This window comes from Neofelis nebulosa, chromosome 14 (assembly GCF_028018385.1).
Source record: "Neofelis nebulosa isolate mNeoNeb1 chromosome 14, mNeoNeb1.pri, whole genome shotgun sequence".
In the NCBI taxonomy this organism is placed as follows: Eukaryota; Metazoa; Chordata; class Mammalia; order Carnivora; family Felidae; genus Neofelis; species Neofelis nebulosa.
The window spans coordinates 32,790,212-32,811,303 of record NC_080795.1 but is presented as its reverse complement, the minus strand read 5'-3'; the positions used below and the strand labels follow the sequence as shown (position 1 = coordinate 32,811,303).

Below are 21,092 nucleotides of genomic sequence, written 5' to 3'. Positions count from 1 at the left end.
GAAGGGATAATTCAATATTTTTATATACCCATTGGATAGCAAACAATTGCATTACTTTCCACTTCTGCAAATATTATTAGTGTAAGATAGAAATTCATTTAAGGATTCTATTTGCTTTTATTGCTAACCTTTCTATATACTTTAATTTTATTATATTCCTGCTCTCCAATATTTTATATGATTAGAATATAGAAACAGTTAATGCAGTATAACATAGCTAACAGATACAATTAAACATAAGTAATACATTCGATGTTTTTTTAAGTAAACCATTTAGTACACCCTACTGTGTTCATCCCTGTATAATTATACATCTTCTGACTTGTCTCATGTAATTCACAATTTCTTCCTGCTGCTTAATCGCAGACTTCAGCAAGCACATCTTAAAGGAGAGACTCAGTACAATTTGTCTATAATCTTTTATTTGCCATGTGCATTAAGGTGATGATTGCCTACATGGAAAAAAATGAGGGGGTGTATAAAAGATACAGGAGTAAAGGCGCAGGACGGTCTTAAAGTACATGCATAATTTAGATTCATTCTTGTGGGAGGAAATCACAAGGAAATTAATCAGCAATGTATTTGTAGACTTTGCACCAATCATTTTTGTAAGAAACAAGTAACAGTTATCCTATGTTATTTCTCAGTCACAAGGAAGAGAGGCGGGCACAGAAAATCAAACTGGCAATCCCGGCCCTCAGAGCTTTCTGTGGTGCATAAAACTTCTTTGAACAAGAGAAATGTTAGTGTTCCGGGCTCAGGTGGAAATAGACCCAAAACATTATCACACTAAAAAAATATTACATTTCTATCACATTTTGGCCTTTTGATAGAGTAAGTGTTGTCGATAGTCTTTCTGTATTTTATAATATTTAATAACGTCTAAAGACATCATAAGGAATAATGAAAAAGTACAGACTTCGACTAAAGAACAAGTTGTAGTTATCTGTCTAAGGTGGTAAACAGAGTCAGTGATCAGAAACACTGGGCTGAATACGGGAAAATTTACTTTAGACAATAGGGAAGATGAAGTGGTAACGAACTGAGCTTACTAGAAAGAGAGGTGATTGGAAAGCTTTTCATGGCAGGCATATTGCTTTACCATAAAACACAGTTTTATTATAAGACTTTGGTTTTTAGCTAAACCTAATGGCTTTCAGTAACATAATCATCTTTGTTCTGGACTTTAGGCCAGGGTAACTGTGCTGCTCCTTTTCAGTCAGAATCAATTCCTTTGGGGTAGATTACAAATGACTCCATTTAACCCTTTAAAGTGGTGCCTGTAGCGAATTATGTTCCAAATGTGCTCCGGACCAAGAAGTTTGGCAATGAATACCCTGTTACATATTCAGCTTGTCATTCACAATTAACTCTCTCCCTCTGTTCTGAACTATTTTATTTCTCCCAAGAGTTATAATTGAAATCGGATAAATAAATAGAAGTTTTAGGCTAGCTTCCCAAACCTTTCAATAGACTTCTAGGAAAGGAAATCTACCACTTCTGGAAAGGAAAGGAAAAGAAAAAAGAAAGAGAGAGAACTATCCAGTGATCATGCCTGAATGAAGGCTGCTGAGCTAGACTGAAATTCCATTTGATCTGTTTCTCTGTTGATTTTGTAAACCTTTCCAAAGGTTTCCATAGTAACAAGTGAATTATCCCCTCTCCCCCCAACATTTTCCAAGCATGTAACAGGGATAGATAAAGGTTAGAGAGAAAAAAGCTACAATATTTTTTCTACTACCAGGATAGATCTGAAGAAGTCATGATTAGTCTTTTAAGGAATCAAGTATGTTTCTCCCACTACAGTCATATGAAAAAGTTGGGTCAGAATTTACTTACATCTCTGATGTCTGCGTTTGCTTCTGTACATGGTCATTCTGAAAAATCCGACTTTCTAAGAAGTAATTGCTTTGACCACGGAGACAAAGAGACCGGTTGGGCTCCTGCTTTGCAGTAAGACTGTTGCTCACTGACAGAAGGTAACCAGCAATCACACAGTGAAAGCCAGGGTAATACCATTCTCATAAAATTACAGGGGAGATGCTACAGCCTGTAACTACTCTATCTAATGCAAATCTTCTAGAGGAAATTGTATTTCCTTCACCTCCCCCCAACTGGTATCAGTTAAGTTCTCTAATAAAATCTGCACTATTAAAGTGCTGTGCTTGAAGCAATGTTGAATTAAGAACAGATTCGTGTATTTAGCAAGAACAGTAAAACTGAAAATATAAATAGGAAATATAAAAACCCATGTTTGATATTTATAGAAAGCAAAAACTATCCTTTGGGTTCATATGTCTTTCAGCCACCCTATAGTGCTTAGATGTGTATTTTATTTTTGAAACTCTACTGAATTCTTTCTCTGAGCTCTCAATGCACTTTGCATGTTCAATTATTAAAGCAATTATCACTTTTAGTTTGGTCTATTTCTCCAAACAGACTGCGTCTCAGGCAGTGCAAGAGTTGTAATATTTTTACATTATTTCCCCAGGCCTAGAATTGAAGGGGCACTCAATAGGGTCTCAGGCTCAGTGAGTGACTACTATGTGCTAGGTATCCCCTATGTGCTATGTGCTATGTGTCCCCTCCTGAAAGGAGCTTTTCACGAATCTTTCCTCCGCCTTCATCTTTCCTGCCTCATTTTTGTCCTCAGACCTCTATTTTCACAGTATTGTGGGCATATCCTTATCTGAACACATTGCACACTGTCAACTGGGCAGCATGGAAGCTTTGTCTTCATAAACCTTGTACTCTCTGTGCTGAGCACTGCCTGGCACCCGGCAGAAACTCAGGAGTGCTACCTCTCCCAACCACTCCAAAATTGTGTATGATTTCAAATCTCCTCCATGTGCTAATTAGGGTGTTTGAAAAGCAGATTTATTTAGAATACAGAGGATTTATCCACCAGTGAATAATTTCTATGTAATAAGACTTCCTGATTATACATTAAGCTTCATCTTCCAGCTAAAAGCAGAAGACATTTTCAACTGCCAAAATTCTTTTCCAGTGTTAACAAACTCAGTCTACTTATTGATAGGAGGAGATATCAACTCCATAATTCTTAGTAGAAGGATTGTTTCAATGTCAAGAATATTTTTACATTTAAGTAATTACTATATTTCATGATCACAGATATCAAGAATAGCATTTAAGCAGTTTTTTTAAAATAGTATTCCTGTCCAGTTTCTTGACTTTTGACTAACAAGCTGCAGTATTTAGTAAGATTCTTTGTCAAGGACCACTACGGTTGTATCTTCATATAAGAAATGGTCAGTTATGGAACACCAGGAGGATTTTCCTTGTGTTTTCTCTAATAGTGATATTAAATTTTTCAATAAATAGGCCTTTTCTTACTGAGAAGTAATACACCTTATATTCCACAGCCTTTACCTGCTTCTCTCCATAGCACTTTATAATCACCTGATATAGTCTGTATTTACTTGTTTTTCTGTCTCTGCCTATTAGAACATTAGCTTTCAGAGAACAGGGCTTTCTTTTTTCAGAGATATATATCCACAGGGCATATCAGTGCCTGATATAAAGTAGGCTTTCGGTAAATACTTGCTGAATAAAGGGCTCTGTATAAACTAATTTAAATAATAAATACAATACAACTATAGATTATTTTCCAGTAAATTAGGACAATAGTCAAATTCATGCTAATTGACTAAAGTTACTTTCTTACTTAATTCAAACACTAGTCATTTCATGTCTATCTTTTCATCCTGAGTTCACTGTTTTGAATGAAATTGTATATACTTAGAGGTGTGAAGATAAATTATAAATTTATGAAACAAAGTCACAACCAGGAAGCAAGTTCTCCTTTATAAAAATTATTCATGCCATCTGGCCAATAAACCATAAAAATCTCTTATAACCAAACAAAATTAAAAGTTTGTCCGACATACATGTATACATATCTATGATATGAATAAACATGTCATTGGTGATTATTAAGAAGAAATAGCTTAATGATATCATGACATGAATGGTATTAATTTTAACATTATTATATTACACAATCAAATTAGTAGTTTTTCTCTTTTCACATTGTTCTGTATTATCTGTAATTAATATCAATCTGAACAATTTTTGTAAAGACCATGTAACAATTTAATTAAATTCATGTACACACACCACAACTCCTGACCCAGCTTCACTCATCACACAGACACAGATACACATTAAAACAAGAATCCTGACTGACACTCATCAATGTTTGGTACACCTTTGCACTCTCAACCTTGTAACAGGGTTGACTTTCTTAGTTCCATGTAGGGATTTTCATCTTGTCAACACTTTTCCTACATTACTTTTCTTACCACAGGGAATACAGTGGCATCCATCCACTCTTTGACTTCTATCTGTGTTTCATGCTTCAAACCATCAAAGTTGGGGACCTCAAATATTCCTGATGAATTACGACCAACTTCATGAGTACCATGTCGCAGTACAGGTAGGAATATGAAGTGGCTGAGGGAGAGGAGAAGGTATTGGCTGGGAAACTTGCAGCCACAAGAATAGGGAGGAGGAATGTGGACACACGGAACAAAAAAAAAAGCGGTTAAAGAGAGAAGACAGGTCCAGGCATCTCATTCTTTCTTTCCTACACTCTTCAAGAATCCAGACTAAATGCAGTTGTTTTACCTTCAAAATCAGCTTTATGCCTATAATGTCAGAGGTCAAAAGAAGCAGTGCTTGCTTTATAAAACATCTCTCTATTCCCTGCAACATAATTTCCTGTAATGGACTCAATCTTTATATTCCGTATTTACAATACAAATTTAATGTGTTGATAAATTGGGAAGGATGATTTATCATCTAAAATCAAACGATTCTATCAATGTCTTTCTTCTTTTCAGGGAAGGAACTATCTAAAAAATAAAAGTTCCTGGCAAAGTAAGGGAAGACACATTTTAACATAAAAGAATAACCAGAAGGAAATAAGGAAGGAAGGAAAGAAGGGAGGGAGGGAGGGAGGAAGGGAGGGAGGAAAGAAGAGAGGGAGGGAGGAAGGAAACACAGAAAGAAAGAATGTGTGTATTGTGTGTGTGTGGGTGGGTGGGTGTGGGTGTGTGTCAGAATGAGGAAAAGAAGTACTGTGTGCTGTGTATAAAGCACCGTGCTGAGTACACATCGTGTCTCATAACCTTTGCAATCCTATTACTTAGCTACCCCTACCTTCCTTTTAGAAACGAGTAAGCTTTCCCCAGACGAGGGCAGGTGCAGATAATATTCAGGGACACTGCATGGCTTACGTAGTTGTGTTGAGATTATTTTATTGTAAGATAGATATGATTTTAGGACTGAATAAGGGACAATGCACAGGGTAGCTGCTGGAAAAGACTTATGTAGAAGTGTCGTAATAATGTCACTAGTAGTGTATTGAAATCAAGAAAAGGATGTTTGCTGGAACTCGTCACATGGAATGAACACTGTGGTTTAATGAGAGCTAACATTCATTTAGGGAGTGCGCATTAGGTGTTAGGCTGTCTTCTCAGAGTTTTACAGGATTACTCACTGAATATAAAAACAACCCTAGGATGGATTCCTCCTCCTCCTCCTATTACTATTATTATTATAGTTGTTGTTTTTGCCCTTTTTGATGTTTAGCAAGATAAGGCTGAGAGATTAAGTGTTCTGACTAAAGTCTCACGGAGAACAAGAGGTAATGCCCTGCTTTGAACTAGTTGATCTTTCTCTGGAGCCCATGCAGTATAACATGCCATGCATGTAAGGTTGAAGGGATACTTTTGGTAGCTCTTTAGGCAACAAGGGTGGGAGACCCACAGAGACATATTTCCATAGCAAATAGCGGTGTTTAAATTCTCAGAGGGGTGAATGCAATTAACTGCAGGGCTTTGGCTGCTGACAAGGACATCCACGTTCAGAAGCACAGTGGACTGCTCGGGACTTTCTCTTTCTCTTCTTTCTCTTTCTCATGTCACCTCACCCACCTTTCCTCTTGCTACCCCAGCCCTCATCCTTTCCTCCAAATAAGACACTGAAAGAAGATTTAAAGAACACCAAGAGTATCACATTATTAGCCCATCCAGACGTTCTGATTTCCTTATCTGGTTTAAAAATTACAATATGTATGTAAGTGATGAATCACTAAATCCTACGCCCGAGGGGCGCCTAGGTGGCGCAGTCGGTTAAGCATCCGACTTCAGCCAGGTCACGATCTCGAGGTCCGTGAGTTCGAGCCCCGCGTCAGGCTCTGGGCTGATGGCTCGGAGCCTGGAGCCTGTTTCCGATTCTGTGTCTCCCTCTCTCTCTGCCCCTCCCCCGTTCATGCTCTGTCTCTCTCTGTCCCAAAAATAAATTAAAAGCGTTGAAAAAAAAAATTAAATCCTACACCCGAAACTACTATTACACGGTGCATTAACAAACTGGAATTTAAATAAGCACTTGGAAGGAAAAAATAAGTAACAATGATAATATGTGTTAATTTTGATAAAACTTTTAAGAAATTTATCAGACTTAGTATGTGAACTGTGCAGAAATATTTAACTTGAACTGCATGATATTTATATTTCGGAGAATTACTAGAACAATACAATGGTAAAACCAAAGAGGTGTAAAAAGTTAAGTTGCCAGAATTCCTCATTTACAGATGTCTGGTCTGAAACAGAGAGCTCTGACAAATTTGCCAGACTGGAAACTGAAGGGAACTGAGGGGCATGACCTCAAGCACCTTGAACCCTGTACTTGCAGCAGGGGCTTCAATCCAGGACTCCCGGAGTTAGCCTGGAGCTTCTCCCTCTGAACTTCCTACTCTGAAATTATTTCCTTAATTGATATGAGTGATACCTCAACTTTCCTTTGGTCAGTGTTTCTCAGGTTTTCACAGAAAGTTACCCACAATTCACCTTCTCTTTTGTCATTCTTGTCAGTCTACAGCACAATGTACAGATGAGGATCTTCTCTACCTGTCCCTCAGGCACATCAGCTGTCCCTGTGGGAACTCTGCCTTTTCTCCCTTCAGATATGAGCTCTGCCTTCTTTATTAAAACATCTCCTTGCTGGTACAGTCTCTAAAAATTCTTGATGAAAGTCCTTTGCTCAGGTACTTTCATGGATAACATCCAAGCATTTTCAACCACAGCGCAATCACTGACCCATCTTTTCAACAATTTAAGAAAATATATCTGCATTCTCTGTACATGTCTATATCAAATGATTTGCTGTCTTGCCTAATGTTCTGGAACTGGATCCATATCTCTTTGCCCAGAGTCAAGTGCTCTTCTGTTGGTGGATAATCTAAAAATAGCTATTAATTAAAATATTGAGTGGCTATCATGTTAAAAAATTTTCTTGTCATTTTACCTAGTACTTCCCTTTACTAATAGACTTATCACTGTTCTTTTTTTTAATCAGAGAAAACATAAAACTTCCTAATGGTTCATCCAAGTTTTCATTTGTAATATAGGTTCAAATGAATGGGAAAATTTCCAAAACGATGCTTCTTTATACTTACCTATTTGTACTTGACAAACAAGTCAATTGTAAATTCCTCAGTTTGGTTCATTAAATGTTTTTTACGTATCTGGAGAAGACTTTTCTAAGATTTTTTTGTAAACTAGAATAGGATTATATTACTAAGGTTTTATCCATTTCTTTGGACCCTCTCCAGGTTCTTATGGTCTAATATCAAAAAAATCTTTGAAATCAGTAAATTTTAAAAGTATTTTAATACTTAAAAGTATTCAACACAGTTAAATGTTTCTCTTTTATAACTCACCCTACAATTGATTTTATTTTTACTGAATCTCTTTAGTGGTAATTGTTTTTGAGAATCTTGCTTTTGCCTACTTCCTTTTCTGTATACAGTTTCCATTCCATCTTGTCTTAGTTTCATCATTCTTTCCTTATAGCTTAAATCTGATTATTCAGCCTTAGTTTTATCTTCTTAGTGGTCTTCTTTTCCCATTCATATTTGAATAAATTTATTTGCATTTTCTCGAGGCTAGTGGTATTCTATCTTTTTAATCACATCCTTTGGGTGGGCCCAAATATTTAATGGTTACTAAAAGATTTTAAAAAAAATTTTTTTAATGTTTATTCATTATTATTTTTTTGAGAGACAGAAACAGAGCATGAGCAGATGAGAGGCAGAGAGAGAGAGAGAGAGAGAGAGAGAGAGAGAGAACACAGAATCCAAAGCAGGCTCCAGGCTCTGAGCCATCAGGGCAGAGCCCAATGCGAGGCTGGAACTCACAGACCATGAAATCATGACCTGAGTCGAAGTCAGACGCTTAACTGACTGAGCCACCCAGGTGCCCCACTAAAAGATTTTTTTTAAGAAGACTAAAACATAAGCAATAAAATTAACCTTGAACTTCCTACGGATTGTAACTGGAAGTATGAAGTAAGGTATTTATGCCTGTGTAAATAGTTTATCTCACTTCAACATATTTTAACAAATGTTGACTGTTACACACTGAAAATGTAGCAATCCTAGATCTAAAAAGTACAAAGTCTCAGAGGGGCGATAACCACATACAGGGTAATATGTCTGTAACAAATTACCTCACAGACCTATGAACACAATAATAGAGTTTACGGGACATGGGCATGGTGTGGAGGAATTGCCCTACCATGGTCCCTGGCGGTGTTTTATTGATGAAAAACACTTCCTCAGTAGCTTAAAACTCTGTCTCAGACCTAGCATCTTCACTGTGTTCTGAGATGAAGGGATTCTTATGAGTTTATAAAGAATAAGAAATAATGGTGAGACATTGAAACATCCTTAAAATCATAATGCTTTCCATGATTGTGAACATAATGTGTAGAATTTCACAGTAATAGAATTTACAAAATAAGAATTATATATGCTTTATCATATCTATCTATCTATCATCTGTCATCTATCTGTCTATCATTTCCTATTTACCCATTATCTTCCTATCTTAAAAACCATAGAGTTGTAAGTTGTAAGGCCACCTAGCAAAACAGTGTCCAGGGTGCTTAGAGGATGAACCATACTTCAGTGGCCAGACTCTAGTTAGGAAAGATCTTTAAAGAAGCAGAGAAGAAGGGCGCCTGGGTGGCTCAGTTGGTTAAGCTTCCGACTTTGGCTCAGGTCATGATCTCATGGTTCATAAGTTCGAGCCCCGTGCCGGGCTCTGTGCTGACAGCTCAGAGCCTGGAGTCTGCCTCAGATTCTGTGTCTTCCTCTCTCTCTGCCCCTCCCAGTTCATAATCTGTCTCTCTCTCAAAAAATAATAAAATATTTAAAATTAAAAAAAAAAAGAAGCAGAGAAGATAAAGGGTAAGGGTGGTGACCAGCAGCGGCACCTGAGGCAGAGGAAGGCAAAATGTAGCAAATGTTCACGAGAAATAAAGTTCTAAATGCCCTCTTGCACAAATGTTTGATTCCCCAGAGCATTGCCCTTCTCTTTTTCCAGTCAATTTTTATCTCAGTCAACTTCTTCCATCAAACTTGCCCTCTCTTCTTTCTTGCCTTTGAACGAGAGCATCTGGCCTTATCTTTCTATTCTATTTTTTCTTCTGTTGTATTTTATCTATATAAAATTATACTTTATTGGATATATGTGGTAGTGGAGTATAAGCAAGGGGTAAGTCACCTCAAATTCTTATTGGTATGAGGCAGAGAATAAGTACATTATGCTAAAAAAGCCTGACTCACAGGATTTAGCGCTTTACTGTATGATTTTCTGCTGTGAAGAGTATACTACATTGTGGTTAGGACCAAACATTTTAATTTTATGTCATCACCTGTACAGTTGACCAACATTAGTTTCATAATGCAGGCAATATACATACATATGAGAAATTTTAATTGAAAATAGTTCATCGATTAATTCCAGAAGTCAAATGGAATCATATTTGACTTCTATAATATTTATTACAGAATTAATTATTAAGTGATTAGTTAGTGCCAAAGATTTTACTTATATTGTTTTATTTAATCTTGAAACAGCTATGTGAGAAAGGAATTGTTATCTCATTTTACAGGTAAGAAAACTGAAGGTCAAGTGAGGTTGAGTTCACAACGCTGGCAGAAAGTAGAGCTGAAATTTGTATCCAAGTTTGTGAACTGCAAAAGCCATGTCTAATCTATGATACCACTAACTTATATATTAAATGAAGAAATGTCAGGCAATAAAACCAAATTTAGAAAAAGCAGGGAACAGAGACCACCATCTAGGATTTTAATTCAGTTTAAATTGCTGGAATTACTGCTATCCTTTTGGAATATGCACCTGCTTTTAATGTGTGAAACAATGGGAGAACAACTTTGATTCACAGAATTTCAATATGGAATACATTCTGATTCCCGTCCCAGTACTTCAAATAAAGGATTCTAGAGATGCATGTACAAGGATTCGAAAGATATTTACATAAAGGCACCAGAGGAGCCTAATCAATGCATATGATATATATTTGTATTAACTTGAGATCCAGGAAGGATTTGGAGAATGTTCTTCAAGAAAATGAATCAAGTGGGTTAGAATGACTTGGAGAAAGTTTCCAATTAAAATTAGAGAAAATTAGGTCAGAAAGTTCAGTGTACACACACACGCACACACACGCGCACACGCACACACACCCTTGAAAATATTGGGCTAGACATTATGCTAATTTTTTTGTGATTTAAAAATACAATATTTAAGATGGACAAAGATCAATACCAAGATGTATGATTGTTTATGGGCTTTTCAAACCTGCTAATTAAACATGTCTTTCTATCATGGATCACATTCAGCATATATTGATTTCTAATGATAACATCAAAATTGTTACTTCAAAATTTCTAATCATTTCCAATGTAAAATGTGCATAAAATATCTTAAGTATATTAATAGAGTTCATTTCAGCCTGTCTACAAAAGTGGCATACACAGCAGTCCTGTTCTCCTAATTTCTTTCCTGTTCATATTTAGCTATAATTATCACATTGATGAGCTACTTCAGCCTGCTGAGTTGAATAGATTGAATTTTCAGGTATAATTTAGCATTACATAGCCCAAGGGTATTTCAGGAATCCAGCTCCAATCCTCATTTTGTGTGTATTTGTGTCTGCTAAAGGGCTCAGAACCACCTGGATAGTCTTTGACCTCACATATGTGTTCAAAGACAACTATTTGAATAAACTCTGCATTTGCCATTACCAGCACAGCAGTATGTGAACAGTAAATATGTAAATGAAATTCATGATTCTCTTACTGTTATAAAAACCATTTTTAGATGTTTACTTAAATGGCCTCAGATACAGAAACAGGACTATGCATGGAAAAAGGAGTCTCAAATTTTATTTTCCAAACGCTTTCCTTTGGTTTGATGAACATTAAATCTCAAGTCATCTTTAAATCATGTCTTGGAAAGCTTCAGAAAACCCACCTGGACTGTGCAGTAAATACATGAGTCATTAGGGGGCTCACAAAATATGAACACAAATACAGCATGTGAAAGGTGATTATTCAATTTCAAAAACCTTTGGTTCCCAACTTCTTTTTTTAAAAGTATTTATTTATTTTTGAGAGACAGGGAGAGAGAGCACAAGCAGGGGAAGGGCAGAGAGAAAGTGGGAGACAGAATCCAAAGCAGGTTCCAGGCTCTGAGCTGTCAGCACAGAGCCCGACCCAGGGCTTGAACTCACAAGCTGTGAGATCATGACCTGAGCCAAATTTGGAAGCTTAACCGGCTAAGTCACCCAGGCACCCCTGGTTCCCGACTTCTAAGACTCCTCAAAGAAATGTTTGTAAGAAAGTAGCAATAGAGAAGGAACTGGGATTTCAGCTTATAACAACCTGACCTTGACCCAATGAGAAAAAACAATTGTCTTTTACGATTTTCTGGAAGACATTATGGTATGTATTTTCAGTAGCATAAATACCTATGTTTCCACCAAGATTAAATAGCAGATGTTTCTAATCCTACCAGGATTAGATTATATTTTTTTCTTATAAATTTAGGATTCTATGTATAATACCTCACTGAAACTAAATTAACTTTAATTTTTTTTTTGTTTATCCAATCCATATACTCAAATTGTGCCATGTGGATAAAGTGATGCTGAGTAAAGATAGACAATACAGCTATACAACTGTTTGTATAGTTTTTATTTTAGTGAAGACATTGAGTGATAACATAAAAAATATATTCTGAAAAATATATATATATTCTGTACGTTCAAAAATAGGTGCTCTAAACGTAGATTTGTGGCCCTATGACAGTGTGTATAAAAACAGCCCTTGACAGTAAGTCAGTCCATTCTTCTCTGAGATTCTGTGGAGGAGAGCTCCTTCTGTGGAAGGAGTGCTCAAAGAATAGTCACAGGTGGCCACAAGGTGTTGGTGAGAGATCTACCAAGGTTGGTGAAAAGCTTATAGAAATATGCGGTTGTATAAAGTGGATGACGATACATAATTGATATTCAATAAATAATGCTGAAGAAGTTATTCTTTTTTATTTTTAATTATTTTTAGTTTTTTAATTTTAATTTTTTAATTTTAGAAGGAGGGAGAGAGCACGTAAGCAGGGCAGAGGGTCAGAGGGGGAGAGAGAGAATCCCAAGCAGTCTCCACTCTCAGTGCAGAGCCGGACGCAAGGCTCAATCCCATGACCATGGAATCATGACTTGAGCCAAAATCAAGAGTCAGACACTCAGCTGACTGAGCCACTCAGGCACCCCTGACAAAGTAATTCTTACGTTAACTTTGTTACCAATTTATAATGACACTCCAAACAATTGTTCATTACTCAAATTAAGATGATAATAGTTAATAGAATTGCATGCCTCATTACTTCATTCCACAAATACTTATTAAGTATACACTGACACAAGATAGAAGGGGGCACAGGAAGACAAAATAACCATGGTCTTAATCTGAAATTTTATTTACTAATAGATATCATGTGAATCCAAAGATTTTTAAAAAGAGTATTTAATGAAAGTACCAGTTAAAATATTTGTTCATATCAATGAGGATAAATGAATATGGTACCAATACCTAAATGCTGATTTGAGTTTTGCAGAAGTGCAGTGAGTGGTGATAGAAGCTCATGTAACACGTCAGTAAGTATCTGACAAGAGCTAATTCCATGCAGATCACTGGGCAAGACATCTTGAGAAATTTCAGTGGAAACAAAGCAAATTATATCTATGCTGGAGAATATCATAGGAATGTAAGCCAAGATATAGGTATGTGGGCTGGTGCTCATGACCTGAGTGGGTTAATAGCAGCTGCCCAAATATCCTAAAGCAGCTGAAATAAATAAATTGCTGAAAAATATGTGCAAAGGTCTGACACATTCTTAGAAATAATGGTTAACAAATATGACTTCAGAGAATGGTAATAAGAAAAAATTTTATAATGAGAACACCAAATCAAGGCATTTCTGGTCAACTGTCATTCCACTTGACATTAATCAACATCTGACAAAATTAATTATTATCTTTCTCTTGAAAACCCTATTCCTTGGCTCTATGCTATTGCTGTTTTCTTTTATTTTCCTTACAAGTACAAAATTAATAACTGTAGATCAAACTTTGTAAAATGACACTCATATTCTTAAGTTGCTAAATATATTTAAAGCTCAAGATTTGCAGCCAGACTTGCTTATTTATTTAGATAGTTCTGCAACCCAGCTGCATGAGCTTGGGCAAGTTGCTTTACATATCTATACCACAGTTCCTTCATCTATAGAAGTTTCCTCATCCAGGGGCACCTGGGTGCCCTAGTCAGTTAAGTGTCTGACTCTTGACTTTGGCTCAGGTCACGATTTCATGGTTTGTGTTAGTTCAAGCCCAATATTGGGCTCTGTGTTGACAGCACAGAGCCTGCTTGGTAGTCTTTGTCTCCCTCTCTCTGCCTCTCAAAACTAAATAAATATGCATTAAAAAAAAAAAGAAGTTTCCTCATATATAACATCCTCCCAGGATTATTGTAAGAATTAAATGAATGAATATATAAACAGTGCTTAGAACAGCGATTGGCATAAGCATTAGCTGTTCTTACTAAACATATCCATGTAGATGTCCAAAAGCCATATGTATCAAATCCAGCATGTGCAAAAAACCTGCTTCTTTCTCATTGTTTCTGGCCAGATCAAAATATATCATAAAACTATAATCCACTACATCTGTTTAATTTGTTCACTATATTCCTACCAGCCAGCTCAGTGTCTGAAACATACTAGCTGCTCTACAAATATTTATAAATAAATTAAACATATTAGTTTTCTGGTTTTACTGCAACAAATTACCACAAACTTAGTCATTTAAAACAGCAAAAATTTATTCTTATAATTCAGAAAGTAAGAAGTTTAAAATAAGTCATTGGTCAGGCAACAGTCTTTCTGAAGAATTCAGAAGAGAATCTGTTTGTCTTTTCCAACTTCCACAGTTTGCTTATCTTCCTTGGCTCATGACCTGGTCCACCTTAAAAGTGTGTCTCCCTCTCTCTCTGCCCCTCCCCCGTTCATGCTCTGTCTCTCTCTGTCCCAAAAATAAATAAAAAATGTTGAAAAAAAAAAATTTAAAAAAAAGTATGTCACTCCAACTACTAGTTCCATTGCCACATCTCCTTTTTCTTCCTTTGACCCTCTTGCCTCTCTTAAAGGATACTTGGACTTACTGATGGCCCATTCAGAAAATCCAAGATAATATCCACATTTTAAGATCCTTAATTTGATCATCACTGATCAAAATCCCTTTGCCATATAAAATAATATATATATATATGTATATGTATATATATATATATATATATGTCTGTGTGTGTGTGTGTGTATACACACACACACACATACACACACATACAAAAGTTCTGGGGATTAAGATGTGGGTATCTTAAGAAAGTCATTATTCTCTCCATCACAGTCTGCACTCTGACTCCGAAAGAGTCGTGTCTATCCCATATACAAAAGTCTCAATACAGTAGAATAAAAACTCAAAGTTCAAAATCTCATCTTGTCACCTCAAAAGTCCAAAATCCAACTGGAAAAACTCCATTATGTCTCAAGGACTGGGGATAATCCCCCATGGATCTTGGTTCCTCCCTCCAGGACCATAGTTCTGCTCTTTGGGCCCATGGTTCCATCTTTTGGTCCTAGGCTCTGCCCTCAGAGTCATCCACAATTTTTCTTGACAATAGTGCATGTTTGTAGTAGAGGAGTTTTGTCATACTGTTTCTTGTCTGTAGAATTTTGTTGAGTCCAGCAGTCTTTTTATTTCTTCATTTATTTTTTTAAAAATATATATTTATTTTTGGAAGAGCACAAGCTGGAAGGGGCAAAGAGAGGAGGACACGGGATCCAAAGCAAGCTCTGCACTGACAGGCTGACAGCAGCAAGGCCAATGTGGAGCTCAAACTCACAAACCACCAGATTATGACCTGAGTCGAAGTTGGTCCCTCAACCAACTGAGCCACCCAGGTGCCCCAGCTGTTGTTTATTTTGTTCTTTCTTTGTCCCTTTCAGATCAAGATGGCAGTATTTCTGCTTGTATAACATCCTTAAGAACCCAGTGGTCTCCCATATATGGCATGGGGATTCACTCCATTAGACCAGAAGATCGTCCATAATCTTTGGGGGGAATCCTCTATTCCTGGATCCTGCCAAGATGGCAGAGAGGACCCATAAGACATATGCATATCTCTTCAAAAACCCTCTGTATGACTGAACACACTTACCTTTCTATCCTTTCAAAGCATTAACAAAAGATTGGCCAGCCACACATCTCTGGAGCATGCTTTCCTGACAGTGAATATCCTTATTTTGGCATCTTTTGTAGTATGGATAGACTGAGAATTCCCAACATTATCAAATCCTGATTCCTTTTTGGTTAACAGTTATTTCCTGAATCTACCTCTTTCTCTTTACATTTTACAGTAAATAGCAAGAAGAAATCAGGTCATACCTTCAATGCATTGCTTGTAAATTTCCTGAGCTAAATATCCTAATTCATCACTTACCATGTAAATGCATTACGTGTACCAGATAACAGTTCATCTGCTTTCCACAAAACTGTAGTAACAGTTAAGCAAGCTTTCTACCATTATATGACAAAGAAGCCCTTTTTCAATAACATGTTCCTCATTTCCTTTTGAGTCCTCACCAGTATCTCTCAACTTAAACATTTAATGTACTTTCTATCAATGGTTTGCTTAGTATGAAGGTAAGTATTCTTTAAGGCAATGTAGATTTTCTCTATATTGCTCCTCACTTTTTTTCTGTATCCTTAAACATTCATTTTCTACTAAAAGTTTGTTAAGCACAATCTAATTTTTTGGATCATACTAAAAATTCCTCTAGCCCCTAGCCATTACCCAATTCCAAAACTACTTCCTGATTTTTAGATATCTGTTAGAGTTACAACCTACTTCTAGGTAAAAAAAATCTTTATTTATTACATATTCCTAAGGATGCATATTATCATAATAATAGTGACTTGAAACAACACAAATTTACACCAAGATACATTATAGTTAAAATATCAAAAGTTAAAGATAAAGAGGAAATTTTAAATGGTAGAAAAAAACAACTTGTTACATACCAGGGACTATCAGCAGATTCCTCAGCAGAAACTTCATAGGCCAAAAGGGTGATATATTTAAAGTACTGAAAGCAAAAAACTTGCAACTAAGAATTCTCTACCTGGCAAGGTTATCATGCAGAATTGAAGGACAGATAAAAGGCTTTCCAGAGAAACAAAAGCTAACAGAATTCATCACTATTAAACTGGCTTTAAAAGAAATGTTAAAGGGATTTTTATTTTTTTTATTTATTTATTTTTTAATTTTTTTTTTCAACGTTTTTTATTTATTTTTGGGACAGAGAGAGACAGAGCATGAACGGGGGAGAGGCAGAGAGAGAGGGAGACACAGAATCGGAAACAGGCTCCAGGCTCCGAGCCATCAGCCCAGAGCCTGACGCGGGGCTCGAACTCACGGACCGCGAGATCGTGACCTGGCTGAAGTCGGACGCTTAACTGACTGCGCCACCCAGGCGCCCCTAAAGGGATTTTTAAACTTAAAAGAAGGGTCTCTAATTAGAAACAAGAAAATATATGAAAGTAAAATGTCACTGGAGTTAATTGAGCTTTCTAATATGAAGATTAAAAGACAAAAATAGTAAAAATAACTCTAACTACAATAGTTAAGGGATACATAAAATAAAAAGATATAAAATACAACAACAAAAATATAAAATATCCCAAATAACAAAAGGCCAGGACTAGATAACTTCACTGGTGAATCCTATCAAACATTCAAAAAAGATTTAATACCTTGGCAATCTCTTCCAAAAAACTGAAGAGATGGGAATGCCTCCAAACTTATTTTATAAGGCTAGTTGTTACCCTGATACTAAAACTGGACCAGACAGCACACACACACACACACACACACACACACACACACAGCCAATATTCCTGATGAACATAGATGCAAAAATCCTCAACAAAATATTAGCAAATGGGATTTAACAATATGTGAAGAGGATCAAATACAATGATCAAGTGGGAATTATTCCAGGGATGCAAGGATGGTTCAACTTCTACAAATTAATCATCATGATACACCACATTAGCAAAATAAGGGATGAAAACCCATGATCATCTCAATAAATACAGAAAAAGCATTTGACAAGATTCAACATCCATTTATGATAAAAAGTCTCAGCAAAGTCAGTACAGATGGAAAGTACCGTAACATAATAAAGGCCATATACGACAAGCCCATAGCTAACATCTTATTCAATGGTGACAAGCTGAAAGTTTTTCCTTTAAGTTCAGGAATAAGACAAAGATGTCTACTCTCACCACTTTTATTCACCATAGTATTGGAAGTCCCAGCCAGAGTAATTATACAGCAAAAAGAAATAAAATGCATCCATATTGGAGAGGAATAAGTAAAGCCATCATTGTTTGTGGGTGGTATAATTTTACATATAGAAAACTCTACACAATCCACCAGAAAACCTTTAGAACTAACAAATGAATTAATAAAATTGAAGGTTACAAAATCAATATGCAAAATCTATTGTGTTTTTATATAATAATAATGAACTATGATAAAAAACTTAACCTCATGTACCGTTGCATCAAAAAGAATAAAATACCAAAGAATACATTTATTTAATCAAGGAGGTGAAAGAACTTTACACTTAAAACTATAGGACATTGATGAAAGATACTGAAGAAGACACAAATAAATAGAAAGATATTCTGTGCTCATGGCTTGGAAGAATTAATATTGTTAACATGTCTATATTACTTGGGGCACCTGGGTGGCTCAGTCAGTTAAGTGTCCGACTTTGGCGCAGGTAATGATCTCACAGTTTGTGGGTTCAAGCCCCACATCAAGCTCTGTGTTGACAGCTCAGAGCCTAGAGCCTGCTTCAGATTCTATGTCTCCCTTTCTCTCTGCCCCTCCCCTGCTCATTCTCTCTCTCAAAAATAAACATTAAAAATTCTTTTAAACATGTCCATAATACTCAAAGCAATCTATAGATTCAATGCAATCCTTATCAAAATTCCAATGGCATTTTTCATAGAAATAGAACAAACAATCCTAAAATTTGTATGAAGCCACAAAAGATTCCAAATAGCCAAAGCAATCTTGAGAAAAAAACAAAGCTGAAGTCATCATGCTTCCTAATTTCAAATTAATTTACAACAAGGAAGGCAAGAATTTGCAATGCGGAAAGGACAGTCTCTTTAATAAATGGTGTTGGGATAATGGATAGCCATAGACAAAAGAGTGAAAGTAGACCACTATATTACACCATACACAAAAATTAACTCAACATGGATTAAAGACTTAAATGCAAACCTGAAACCATAAAACTACTAGAAGAAAACAGGCAATAAATTCCTGGACACTGACCCTGGCAATGATTTTTTTGAACCTAATTCCAAAGGTAAGGGCAACAAAACCAAAAATGAACAAATGGGACTACATCCAAAGAAAAAGCTTCTTCACAGCAGAAGAAACCAACAACAAAATAAAAATGCTACCTGATTAATGGGAGAAGATATCTGCATATCATATATCTGATAAGAGGTTAATATCCAAAATATATAAAGCTCTTCTACAACCCAGTAACAAAAAACAAACAAACAAAAACAAAGAATCTAATTAAATAATGGACAAAGGATCTGAGTAGACATTTTTCCCAAAGAAGACATAGAGGTGGCCAACAGGTACATGAAAAGATGCTCAACATCACTAATCAAAATCAAAATCAACAAAATAAATCAAAATCACAATAAAATATCACCGCACACTTGTCAAAATGGATACTGTCAAAAAGACAAGAAACAAGTGTTGGTGAGAATTTGGAGAAAAGGGAACCCTAGTTCACTACTGGTGGGAATATAAATTATTGTGGCCACTATGGAAAATGGTATGGAGGTTCCTCAAAAAAGTTAAAAATAGAACTACCATAAGATCCATTAATTTTATTCCTGGGTATTTATCCAAAGGAAATGAAAACACTCATTTGAAAACATATATATACCCCAATGTTTATTGCAACACTATTTACAATAGTCAAGATATGAAGACAACCTAAATGTCTACTGATGAATGAATGGATAAAGCAAATGTAATACACACACACACACACATATATATGCACACATACATACATATACATATGTGCATATACACACATATACATGTACACACACAATGGAATATTAGTCATAAAAAAGAATGAAATCTTGCTATTTTTGACAACACAGATGAACTTTAATGAACAAACAAAACAAAACAAAACCAGGAGACACAGAGAACAGATTGATGGTTGCCAGGGGAGAGAGGTGTAGGGGAGTGGGCAAAACGGTAAAAGGTATTAAGAAGTATAAACTTTCAGTTATAAAATAAGTAAATCTTGGAGATGTAATGTACACCATGATGACTGTAGTCAATAATATTATATTCTATATTTGAAAGTAGTTAAGAGAGTAGATATTGAAAGTTCTCATCCTAAGGAAAAAAAGTGCAAGTCTGTGTAGTGATGGATGGTGGATCACTAGACCTATTGTGACTTATACTTTTGTAGTGTATACAAATCCCAAATCATGTTGTGCACCTGAAACTAATATACTATGTAAATTACACTATTATTTAAAAAATCCTGAATGACGGACATGTAAGAATTCCCTGTAACAATAATTCACTGTAGTATGTACACTATAAAATCTACATTTAAAATTTTTCGTAAGAAAAATTAGGAAAAAAAACCTACAAATTTATTTTCTTAATGGCTGTAAATCAAAGTATAAAGTTAAATTGTAGGTCATGTTGCATTCCATCTGGATGCTTCAGAGTAGAATCTGGGGAACCCATTTCCTTGCATCTCCTAGCTTCTAGAGGCTGCTGGCATTTCTTGACTTAATGGCCTCTTTGTCCATCTTCAAAGTACATTATTTCAACAGCTGGTTCCATTTTCATATCTCCTTTTGCTCACTTGTATCATGCTGCCTCCATTTCATAAGGGCCCTCATGATTACATGGACCCATCCAGATAATCCAGGATAACGTCTCCCCATCTGAAGATCCTTAACCACATTTGCAAAGTCTCTTTTCCACAGAAGTTAACATATTCAAAGGTTCTGGGGATTGGTACATGGACATCTTAAGGGGGACATTATTCTGTCTAACACTTTGAGTGAATGATACCCTATATGCAGGTTTCTTTGGCCACATTCTAGGGATCTTTCTCTCATAACTAGTCCTCTTATTACTCCTTAATCAACATACACTTCCTATGTACGTTGCCCCTCCCCATTCCTACTATCATGACTTTTTACCACTCAAACCTCTCTCACTCAGCTCCAATCTTTCCATTGGTCAATACAGAATGCCCTAACTTACTTACATTTTTAATTCCTTGCTTCCAGATGACAATGGAATAACATCTAAAATTCTTAGCATGATGTTTATGATCTTCCAAACTCTGGCCTCAACTTTTCTTCTTTTATAGTCTTAGCTTCCCCCACCCTCCATAATATGGCAAAGGAACAGCTCTTGGTTGTTTTATAAACCTACCTGTCCATTAATAGCATTTGTTTATGATGTTTATTTTTTGAAAGGTCCTGCTACGTAACTCAAACAA

General features: G+C 36.0%; 1 protein-coding gene across 7 annotated transcripts in view; it reads right to left on the bottom strand.

Moving 5' to 3' along the window:
• Positions 1 to 21,092, bottom strand: part of RALYL (RALY RNA binding protein like) — a 723,330-nt gene that overhangs the window by 213,500 nt on the left and 488,738 nt on the right. Inside the window, exon 1 of one of the 7 annotated variants that reach the window (XM_058698442.1) lies at positions 1,840 to 1,988. The exons of the other annotated variants lie outside the window; for them this stretch is intronic. Coding sequence (XP_058554425.1) covers positions 1,840 to 1,876 — 37 coding nt within the window. The 5' untranslated portion in view covers positions 1,877 to 1,988. Of the gene's footprint in view, positions 1 to 1,839; positions 1,989 to 21,092 lie in introns of those variants that run through there. 7 annotated transcript variants of the gene reach the window in all.